Here is a 12,254-nt window from a genome sequence, read left to right as displayed (position 1 = left end):
CACACTACACAAAGTGTTGTATAATCAACGTTTTGGATAGATTCCCAGAGCATTTCGCCTATGTAACACCTACTGCTTCAATTACATGCTCCGTTCTAACCTCCATCTGTTTTATGCAGGTACTTTAATGAGATGTCCGCTCAAGGCCTACGTTCCCGTACCGTATCCAGCCCCATTCCCTACAGCCTGTCCCCATCCTCCAGCAGACCCATCTCACCAGGTACACCAGGTCTACTCGCTAAAATATTTTATGTACATTTCCTAATTCACTTGATCATTTTAATTTGCATTGAAAATTGTGTTAGTGTATGCATCGTGTCATCATTTACTCTTGTCGTTCCTAACCTGTGGAACGTCTGTGAGTCACAAAAGATGAATTCTGGAATCGTATCCTTGCTGCACTTTTCAACATAATGAACTGGATCTGTCAAGCTGCAAAAAATGTTATTTACTAACGTTTATATATTTTGTTAACTGATTGATATAACACAAAGATGAATGACATTCACACTAAACTTCCTATTGATTGTTGTTGCAAGGTAATTGGCAACCAGTATATTTATGCTGTTTAGAATGCACCTCAAGGAATTTGCTAAAGCCTCGCTGTTTTTCTACGCATGCTCTGTTCTGCAGGGTTGTCTCATGCGAGTCACACAGTTGGCTTCACACCACCAACTACGCTGACCAGAGCAGGCATGTCCTACTACAACACACCCGGCCTGCATGTCCATGTAGGAGCCTCTCACGGCATTGCAGTGAGTTCCTTCTGCACCATCATCACTGTCTGTTTTCCTTTTCACTCTCTCTCTGTTAATGTATTTGTTAAGACTATCACAGATATATGCATGAAATATATATATTTTTTAACCTATTCTAATTGCTTTTCCATAAAACTAAGAAGGTATATTTATGGTATTTTATATGTATATTTTTACTAAACATGGCAAATTAACGCGAGAGCCCAATTCCAAAACCACGCCAATGGGAGGGGAAATTTCTGCAGGTTATTTAGTAACGATGCACAAAGTAAAGAACACCGATGCAACATCTCATTTACATATCGACCAATGCAATATACGAAGAGCAGAACAAATTAGCGTAGTCGCAAATAGAAAATAACGAAATAAGCCACAGTACGTTAAAACGAACCGGAGGCCAAAAAAGGTTTTCTAGATGTTTTGATACACCTGGTATTGTGTGACTCCTAGTTGAGGATTCCAAGTTGTCTTTTATTCCCTGAAGCAAATTAAAAATAACATGGCTTGGCAAATGATATGTTCGTATAATGTGTTCATCTGGCATTCCAAATAAGTTAATTAATGTGGAAAAAATCCTCTCCCTTCTACCATGTGCTCTCTGTTCTCTGCTGTGAGATCCAATGGTGCATCACACCACATCATCAGTGAGCCTATCAAATGACAGCTAGTGCAGAAAGGAGGGAGAGAAAAAAACGAAAATACAAAAACCCGTCAGTCATAAAGAAAAAAACTAACAGACAAATACAATAAAAAACAAAGATACAATTAACCGTGGGTGCATGTTTTTTTTTTTTTGAAGGTCTACTCACATTAATATTCAGGGCTTTGTTTCTCAAAAGCTATATTACAGTCTGTTTCCCAAAAGCATCATAACTGAAGGGAATCTGCTGAAGTTTTGGTTTTTGGGAGGAACGAATGTGCGCCGCAATGAAGCGAAGAAGTTGCGTGTGCATATAATACGATACAAAATTAGTTGCCGTGCATTAGATATAACATATCTCAGTATTTTTTGGCTGAATTGTGATATACGGTATATATCTTGACATTGGCAAAATTTTCTATTTGCATTTAAAAATGTAGAGATTTACATTCTAACAATGTAACATTACAATCTAAAACCAAAAACAATGCTATTTAAAGCAGAAGTTAAATACAATAAACTAAAAGCTAATAAAAAATAAAACCAAGAGCAAAGATTAATTGCATTATATTTTGATTACCCACAATAGTCACTTTACAGTTACTGCTATCATAAAATACACTTACCTTACTTTTGGGTTTAGAATTCTATACATGGTACATTTGTCTGTTTGGTGCGCATGCGCGGCGGTGCTTGTTCGCTGAAGTCTATGAAGTTTAGCGGAGGATCGCATGCAGAAGGCTCATGCACTCCTGACAGCAAAATGGAAATATTTCCACGGCTAACATTAATAGATGGAGAATAAACCTGTGAAGTGTAAGTTATGTTAATTTAGCCCCGGTTTTGGAACCCATCCCTACTAGTGTTGTCACGGTACCAAAACTTCAGTATTCGGTACCGATACCAGTTAAAATCCACGGTTCTCGGTACCAATTTCGGTACCAAAGCAAAACACAAAAATATGCTAATTAAAAAAAAAACTAAAATAAAACCAATGCCATTCTTTATACTTATTTACAATTGCGTTTAAAGTTTTTCTACAAGTTATATAATTATGAAAAACAGTAAACAAGTTTCACCCAAATTTAATTTGTCTTTTAATTTATGAAATTTAAACACATTTTATTTCTGGTAAATATAGGGGATTTTCTATTAAAATTGAAACATGGAAGAAATATTGTGATTTATTTCTTTAAAAAATTAAATTTTGTAAATTTTTTCAACAGTAGTAGCAGTATCATATACATTTTACTAAATAATAGTAATATTTATAGCACAATGCCTTTATGTAAAAATTAACTTTTAGACCTAATGAGTGCATATTTGTCATTTTAACTGAACTTAAGACTGGTGGTGATGCTTAAGATATTTTTGGTCATTGAGGGTTTCTGTAAAAAAAATAGTAATAGATCATATTAATTATTATTAAAAGATAATACTACTACTAATTCTACTATCATACTAATGTATATCCAATGCACTATGAATTGATGAGCTGCTGGGTTCATGAATATTAATCACGTTGTCTGCGTTCGGTCAAACTGATTTGCTGAAATTAAAACAGGGACGGTACTAAATCAGCACCAGCTAATGAAATTGCCATTTGCGCATTAGCTCCGCCCACTACCGGTATGTCTTTTGCTTGTTCAAAAATGAATATGAATAATTCTAAATGAACTCCATTACAGGAAAAGACAATAAAGAATAGTTTACATATAGCGTGTCAATTCAGCGTGGTAAGACTCGCTCTCTCTCTCTTTTGCATGTGTGAGAAACTGAAAAGATCGCTTGATGGAGAGAGAACTCTGAAGCTCAGATGCTGAAATTAATGCAAGCGTCATGCGCTTCAGTCTATGTAGTAAACAAACCCGCACGTCTCTGCCATTCATTAATTCACACAGAGACGCGCAGAACACGGATTCATATTTCAAGCAACATTTGCGGCTTAACATTTACAGATACTGGTCCATATGGAGATTTGATTTGATTAAAAATTCCATGACTGTCCATATTAAAATGTAAGTTTCATTTTTTTGACTGGATTTTGAGATTCCGTCCTCGTTTTCTGCTTCGCGGAAATCATAGCGCTGAACCGGGTTTGAACGGGACCTCGGTACTACCGGTACTTAAAGAAACCTGGTACCTTCACATTTAAATTTTTTTAGTACCGACTTGGTACCGAAGTACCGGGTCTTTTGACAACACTAATCCCTACCAACCAATAAGATTTGGGATTTTAGTCACATGCCCAGAACCACAGCTGTTACATAAAACTACATTTTGGTAGATCATGAACAGGGTATTACTGAGTGGCAGTCACTATCAGTGGAAGAATCCAGAAATAGCTTCCGTTGTCACTGTAGTCAGATGTTGTTTGAGAAACATCATAGCAAATACAACATTTGAAATATCTGTTAGAAACATGTAAATGCTGTTTTACTGACTTTCTTCTAGTAACCACTTTATTTCTGCTTTTCTATAAGCATCAACTTCTGTCAGAGAGTGTATTTGCATCTTCAAGCGAATCTGTAATGGAAACGCCACAGCGCTTAACATAGACTAACTTCTCAGAGTTATGTTGAGCAACAGTGTTCATTACTAACCATTCAACTCCGGATTGATTCTGGAATCTTCGCTGGGGAAATAAGCATTAAGCACCGGCAACAATCAGTCCTCTAACTAACGCATGCTCATGTTTTGATTCAGATCGTGTTCGAAGAGGAGGGGCTAGTCGTGCGTGCCTCCGTTGTCAGTTTGTGAGAGGGAGGGAGCAAGCAGCGTGCAAATCTACAATAAAATACAATTGTACCCATATTAAATAGTTTAAAAATCTGAATCAATCCGTGGCGGTCAGCATTGATATTGTGGCGGGCAGCCACAAATTAATGACTGTATGGGAAACCCTGGCACAGTTTCCTTGCAGGCCTAGTCTTTACTATATCTTGTTTTGATGTGTTTATTATGTGCAAAAGGTCATTTAGATTACATTTCAACCAATTGTGACTGAATGGTCTGCAGAAACCAGCTTGTGTTTCCACTGATCTAAGAGCCACAAGAAGACATAACTGACTATTTTACTACATAACCTGCCCAGAAAACAACCATAGCTCATTATAGCCAAGTATTAAGACTTTTGAGAAAGTATCACAAGCTGCTTTTGATGGTAAGTTCAGAAGTTAATGTACATGTATACATGGGCGGCCACATTTTTGGAATAATTGACACCAACAATGAATCAACATGAAAACTGCCAATTTTTCCTTGTATTTTAATCATTATGATCACGTTATATAATTATTGCTTACATATGTTCATTGTTCCCTATCTGTCGGTCACTACGAGTTATGTCGAACGACATATGGGGTCTCACTTGGGAGGCCAATCATCTCTGAATTTAAGAGAAAACGCCAATGAAAATTGGCTAGTGGATTAACACACCTGAGCCACTCCCCGTGCCAACGGGTATAAATTAGGGATGGGCGTTTTCCACAAATATCACATTCGAATATTTGAGCTCACAAAAAACGAACATTTGAATATTCGTTTATTTAAATTAAGTTTAATGAGTCAGACGTTATTTTTCAGCAACATTTGTTTTCGTCATTTTGAACAAGCTTACAATAAGCTTGAACATTACACATCTTGTTTTGTAGCTGAAAACCTTTAACAATGCGTGCAAACAAACAAAAGTACAGATTAAAAGCAAAAAAAAAAAAAAAAGTGAACAAAGAAAAACGTAAAGCAGCCTGCAGCAATTAGGCTATTGTACAGAATGTAGCTTACACTTAACTTTTAAACTGTCAGCAAATCTTTTTTGCTTTTTTTCTATTGTTTCAAATGTTCTTGTTAAGAAATACGGGCATGTAAACATGATTGGGGGAAAGTCGGCTACTTAGTCTGTTAACAATAAGGCCGGCCGTGGAGAAAACGCGCTCTGACGGCACAGACGTTGGCGGGACTCACAAATAACGGTGTGCTAAGCGAATACGTTTTGTGAAGCGCTTCGTGTTTTCGTTTACCACTGAATGGGATCCTCATCTGGTGGAATACATGGCTCCAGCAAGAACTGTTCCCACTCGTCTCGGCTGGACTCTCTGTAATCATCGCTGGAGAACTGGCTCAGCCTTTTCCGACGAGTGGGCATTGCATCCGCTTCATCGTGGCGACTGCATCCGCACCACTCGCATCAAGGAAAATGTTCTGATAATGTTCAAAAAAGTTTTTTTTTCTTACTTCTCTCATGTTTTCATCGAGAAACCTGAGATGTTTGTGCCGAGGGTCTAGGGCAGACGCGAGAAGAGGAGTTTTCACTGCATTCTCCAAGTTAGCAGTGTTTATTCGTTGCTTGAGAGATGCTGCAACAATGTTCTTGGATCACTTTCTGTGATTCTCCACGGCATATTTGAAGTACTGTAGAAGACCGCAGTTCTTTTAGGGGGCGTTCACATATCGCGTCTTTTGCATGCTCAAGTTCGTTATTTCCAATGTAGGCGCGCGGTATGCGCGCTCATAATGGAAGCGACGCGGTCGCGATGCGCACGCGGTGCGACGCGGTCCCGTTTTTTTCCAGGCGCTTCCTCACAGCATCGAGTTAAAAACATCTCAACTTTCAGAATGCTACAAGCGCACCGCAGGTCATGTGACAAGAACTAAACATTCAGCTTCATCCTTTCCTGTAACAACGTTGAAAGCTCAGCCAAGATGAAGGAACAGCTGATCATAGCTGTATATGGATTGCCATTTTGAAATAAATTTAGTAGCAGAGCTACTGAAAGCGATTTTTTTTGTGCTGCAAATCCATTTATCCTTTGCTGAAATTTCCGTCTTCATGGAGAGAACGCGTCGCCTCAGGAGCGCTTCTGCCCAAACGCTTTGGAAAGAAGGAGAAAGCGGCGCGCATAGCCTTTTCCACGCCTTATTAGGCGCGATATGTGAATGGCCCCTTAATCATTCATTAATTATTTTTTGCTTGCATACACCTTCAAATATGCCGTGGAGAATCACAGAAAGTGACCAAATTAGGTTTTATTGTGAACTTTTTTTTTTTTTTTTTTTGCGAAATTCGAATATCATTTTTATTTATCAAATAATTAGAGCAGAACGAATATTCGAATGTTCGAATATCCATGCACGTCCCTAGTATAAATAGGGCGACAGGTGCATCCACTCATTAGATTTTTGCTTCGGAGCCGAGTAGTCGATGAGAGCAGTCACTACAAAGCCATTCATCTTTGTTTTAAAGAAGCTGTTCCTGGTCGGTGTGACGGCGCGGTACAGCGGTGTCCCTGTGACGGCGATTCCCCTGGGCGCTTCGTCTAAATGAGACAGTTTTCTAAAAGTACAAATCACGGGCGATTCACGTCTTTTTCAAGATGCCGTTTCGTTCGTGTCCTTCTGGATGCGGTCGTTTCCTGTCTTCGGTGGACGGTCACGAGCGTTGTCTGCAGTGTCTGGGTGTCCAACACGCTCAGGCTGCGCTCGTGGATGATTCATGCGTCTACTGTGGGCGTATGAACATGCCAGCGCTGCGATCGCGTCTCTCACTCCTCAAGGGGAGTGCAGCAGACCCCTCTGTCGCCACCCGTCCCGGTTTCTCTGGCTCGAGCAGAGGACCGCCGGCTGGCGCTCTGGGAGATCTGAGGGTTACAGTGAGAGCTTGTCCGCCGGGCCACGCCCCAATGAACCTCTAACTCCTCCCGCAGCGCCTGTCCCGTGCAGCTGCCGATTGATTCTGCTGGGCCGTCTCACGGCGGTCCCAGCGTGTCTTTCGGTGCGCCGCCCAAAGATCAGATGTCGATCGCTGTATCGGGGGATGGGTTATCGACCTCTGAGGAAGAGGATTCGGCGGGGCTGCCCTCCTCGGGTGTTGTCGCTGCTGCCGAATCTGACTTGGAGTTGTCGGCCATGCTTGCCCAAGCAGTATCGTGAGTATCGGGCTGGAGGTGACTACACCTTCTCACGAGAAGACCCCCGGAGATGCCCGGTCAGAGTCGTGCTTTCTTTCCTGCAAGAAAGGTTGGAACGTGGGCTGTCACCCTCCACCCTGAAAGTGTATGTGGCTGCCATTGCAGCCCATCACGATGCAGTGGATGGCCGGTCCCTGGGGAGGCATGACCTGATCGTTAGGTTCCTGAGGGGTGCCAGAAGGTTACATCCTCCTAGGACACCCCTGATTCCCTCCTGGGACCTCTCTATTGTCCTGGCGGGACTTCAGAGGGGTCCCTTTGAGCCGCTGGATTCAGTCGAGCTTAAGTTCCTGTCTCTCAAGACAGCGCTCCTGATCGCGCTCACTTCCATCAAGAGAGTCGGGGACCTCCAAGCATTTTCGGTAAGTAAGGAGTGCCTTCTGTTCGGGCCGGCCTACTCTCACGTTGTCCTGAGACCCCGGCCTGGATACGTGCCCAAGGTTCCCACCACTCCATTCCGAGACCAGGTGGTGAACCTGCAAGCGCTGCCCCTGGAGGAGGCAGATCCAGCCTTGGCATCGCTGTGTCCCGTAAGAGCGCTTCGCATATACGTGGACCGCACCCAGAGCTTTAGAAGCTCTGAGCAGCTCCTGGTCTGCTTTGGAGGTCAGCAGAAGGGGAAGGCTATCTCTAAGCAGAGGTTGGCCCACTGGATAGTGGATGCCATCGCCTTGACTTACCATTCCCAAGGCGAGCCGTGCCCCCTGGGGGTGAGGGCCCACTCCACACGGAGTGTGGCCTCCTCCTATGCACTGGCGCACGGCGCCTCTCTGGCAGACATCTGTCGAGCTGCGGGCTGGGCGACACCTAACACCTTTGCGAGGTTTTACAACCTCCGTGTGGAGCCAGTTTCTTCCCGTGTGTTGGGTAGCAGGTAATTGGCGGGAAGGGCTGGCTGGGTGTCACGCTTGCTGCGCCATTCCCCCTAACACGGGGATGTGAGCGCCTTTCTTCTCCCAGTAGAGTTCCCCGGTTGGCGTACCCTGGTCGAGCATCCTCCAGCACCCTCGGCAGTCAGACTTGGCGGAGCATCTGTCGCCAGGCCCAGTACTGGCGTTAGCATGCCCAGAGTTCCGGTCAGCCCCTGTACTGGGCTAGGTGTTCATATGGCTTGGTTCCCTACGGGTAATCCCATATGTGTATTCTTCCACGGTAAGGTTTCCCTCTTGGCAAACCCGTGTCTTCCCTTGACAGACCCGTTCTTTCAGTCTCTTCTGGCAGCCGTTCCATCCCTACTCCAAGGTAGGACCTGCCTCAGAGACCCCTTCCATATGTAGTACTGCCCCCTGGGTCAGTCCATATCGGTATATCCACATGCCACCTTCCTACGGGTAAGATGTGGTCTCCGTAGCGACCTTTTCCTAGGCTCGCTTCCCCATTGACTTGCCAGCTGAAAGAACAAATAGGGAAGATTTGAAGCAATCTTTCTCTGAAGGTTGAAATCCCTTCCATTAACTTTATGTGGGCGGAAAAGCAGTGTGGCCTTCTCCAGCAGCGATGTACTCACCCTTTGGCCCCTTCGGTACCAAGGTAAGTGAATTTGCGCTGGGGCTTTGGGAAGGTTACGGCCTTAAGCATAGCTTTTGTGGCACGCCAGGGCTTGTCAACAATTGCAGCGCCACAGGGTTATGACGATGTTCAGGTTGTGGCGTTTTCCATAGGACCCCATATGTTGTTCGACATAACTCGTAGCGACAGATAGGGAATGTCTCGGTTACGTACGTAACCCTCGTTCCCTGATGGAGGGAACGGAGACGTTATGTCCCCATGCCACAACCTTGAACCGTTCGCTGTTGCCGGGACACGTTCTCGGCTCCTCAGCGTAAAACCTAATGAGTGGATGCACCTGTCGCCCTATTTATACCCGTTGGCACGGGGAGTGGCTCAGGTGTGTTAATCCACAAGCCAATTTTCATTGGCATTTTCTCTTAAATTCAGAGATGATTGGCCTCCCAAGTGAGACCCCATATGTCGTTCGACATAACGTCTCCGTTCCCTCCATCAGGGAACGAGGGTTACGTACGTAACCGAGACGTTTCTGTTGAATACTAACTGAATGATAAGTATAACTTTATAACCACATTACTGTCATATAGTCATTACACTTTCACCTTTGATAACCAATCACTCTTATTTGTAATGTAGAAACATTACTATTCTGTGAAGCTGCTTTGAAGCTGTATGTATCTTGGAAAGCACTATACCATTAAAATTAATTGAATTGAATCAAAAATGCAGTACAAATTGTAATAGAGCTGTTTTTTTATTGAATACATTTTAAAATACTTAACAATCCAAAGCTGAATTTTCAGCATCATTACTCCAGTCTTCGGTGTCACATGATCCTTCAGAAATCATTCTGATATGCTGATTTGGTACTCAATAATTGTTCGTAAACTTCCCAAAGCCCCAGCGCAAATTCACTGACCTTGGTACCGAAGGGGCCAAAGGGTGAGTACATCGCTGCTGGAGAAGGCCATGCTGCTGTTCCGCCCGCACAAAGTTAGTGGAAGGGATTTCAACCTTCGTAGAAAGATTGCTTCAAGTCTTCCCTATTTGTTCTTATAGCTTGGCAAGATGATGGGGAAGCGAGCCTTAGGAAAAGGTCGCTACGGAGACCACATCCTACCCGTAGGGAGGTGACAGGTGGCGATACTGATATGGACTGGCCCGGGGGGCAGTACTACATATGGAATGGGTCTCTGAGGCAGGTCCTATCTTAGAGTAGGGATAAAACAGCTGCCAGAAGACACTGACAGAGCAGGTCTGTCAAGGGAAGACACGGGTTTGCCAAGAGGGAAACCTTACCATGGAAGAATACACATATGGGATTACCCATAGGGAATCAGCCATATGGACACCTAGCCAAGTACAGGGGCTGACCAGAACTCCAGGCATGCTAACACCAGTACTGGGCCTGGCGACAGACTGCTCTGCCAAGTCTGACTGCCGAGGGTGCTTGAGGATGCTCGACCAGGGTACGCCGACCGGGGAACTCTACTGGGAGAAGAAAGGCGCTCGCATCCCCGTGTTAGGGGGAATGGCGCAGCAAGCGTGACACCCAGCCAGGCCTTCCCGGCAATTACCTGTTACCCAGCACACGGGAAGAAACTGGCTCTACATGAAGTTTTCAAAACCTCACGAAGGTGTTAGGTGTCGCCCAGCCCCTGCAGCTCGACAGATGTCTGCCAGAGAGGCGCTGTTTGTCAGCGCATAGGGGAGGCCACACTCCGTGTGGAGTGGGCCCTCAACCCCAGGGGGCATGGCTCGCCTTGGGAATGGTACGCCAAGGCGATGGTATCCACTATCCAGTGGGCCAACCTCTGCTTAGAGACAGCCTTCCCCTTCTGTTGACCTCCAAAGCAGACCAGGAGCTGATCAGAGCTTTTGAAGCTCTGGGTGCGGTACACGTATATGCAAAGCGCTCTTACGGGACACAGCAACGCCTTTTTTCAGTTTCTTATAAATATCTAAATGGGTAAAGTCTAATATCACTGTAATCAGCACAAACTGGGTTATAATAATATGTGAGCAGCATGTATGTACATGATTGTGTTTTTGAGAAAAAAAATGTTATGCGTGGTTAGTGAAAAACGTCTAAGGTTATGTATGTAACCCTGGTTCCTCGAAGGAACGAGACGCTGCGTCGAGAACGATTGGGGAACGCCCCCAGCGTGATGTCTCTGAATCATGTGTGTAATCAGTCCAATGTATGGACAAGACGTCATAGGTGGGTGACATCAGAGACCAGGAAGCATAAAAGCAGGAGAGGCGCAGCCGGCACCAGCCTCAAAGGATGAAGCAAGCGCCGGCCAGAGATGCCGGAAGTGTGGCACTGCGACGCAGCGTCTCGTTCCTTTGAGGAACCAGGGTTACATACGTAACCTTAGACGTTCCTCTTCAGGAACTCGAGCTGCGTCGAGAACGATTGGGGAATGAGAATGCCCACGCCGCCAGACTTACAAATCTCTGCCAGTGTGGGAAACTGCACAGCTAGGACGAGAGAACAGAGGGGCCTGGAGCGGCTGGTAAATCTAGACCGTAAAATCTTACAAAGGTCAAAGGCGTGGACCACCCCACAGCCTCGCAGATGTCACGCATAGAGACACCTGCTAGGAAGTCCTTGGAGACTGCCACACTTCTAGTGGAGTGAGCCTTGACCCCCAGGGGAGAGGGGAGGTCAGATGACTCATATGCAAGAGAAATAGCATCTACTATCCACCGGCTGAGGGTCTGTTTAGTAGCAGGAAGACCTCTCTTAGGGGGACCATAACAGACAAACAACTGGTCCGGCCCTTCTTCACAGGGCAGCTCTGTGGACGTATGTGTCCAATGCTCGCACTGGACACATACAATTAAGCTTCTTCTGGTCTGGCTCCCTGAAGGGAGGAGGACTGAAGGCCTGGAGTACGACAGGCCGTGGTGTAGAGGAGGGAACCTTAGGTACATACCCCGCACGAGGGTAAAGGAAAGCTATATAAGTCTATATAAGAAGGGGCCACAGAGAGGGCCTGCAGGTCCCCAACTCTCTTGAGAGAAGAAATCGCCAACAGGAAGACAGTCTTAATAGAGAGAAGGCGATCGGAGATCTCCTCAATAGGCTCGAAGGGCGGCCTACAGAGAGCTTCTAACACCACAGCCAGGTCCCACATGGGGATACGAGAACGTACTGGGGGCCTCAGCCTCAGTGCACCATGAAGGAAACGTGTAACGAGGGGGTGTCTGCCCACTGACTGGCCACCGAGAGGGGCGTGGTAGGCCGCAATGGCCGCCACGTAGACCTTCAGGGTAGAGTGGGTCAACCCTGCGGAGAAACGGGCCTGCAGAAACTCCAGCACTGTACCAATCGGGCAGTTAACTGGGTCGAGCTGGCGGTCTCAGCACCAAGAA

The 12,254-nt window shown here is 45.2% G+C and overlaps 1 protein-coding gene across 1 annotated transcript in view; it reads left to right on the top strand.

Annotated features, from left to right (window-relative positions):
- The window catches only part of LOC132122018 (coiled-coil domain-containing protein 6), a 35,400-nt gene that overhangs the window by 14,310 nt on the left and 8,836 nt on the right, over nt 1-12,254 (top strand). Inside the window, exons 7-8 of the mRNA XM_059531822.1 lie at nt 120-220; nt 634-755. Coding sequence (XP_059387805.1) covers nt 120-220; nt 634-755 — 223 coding nt within the window. The remainder of the gene's footprint in view (nt 1-119; nt 221-633; nt 756-12,254) is intronic.

The sequence above is a fragment of the Carassius carassius genome, chromosome 40 (assembly GCF_963082965.1).
Source record: "Carassius carassius chromosome 40, fCarCar2.1, whole genome shotgun sequence".
Lineage (NCBI taxonomy): Eukaryota > Metazoa > Chordata > Actinopteri > Cypriniformes > Cyprinidae > Carassius > Carassius carassius.
Note: the sequence above shows the minus strand (reverse complement) of the source record. Positions and strands in the feature narration are given on the sequence as shown.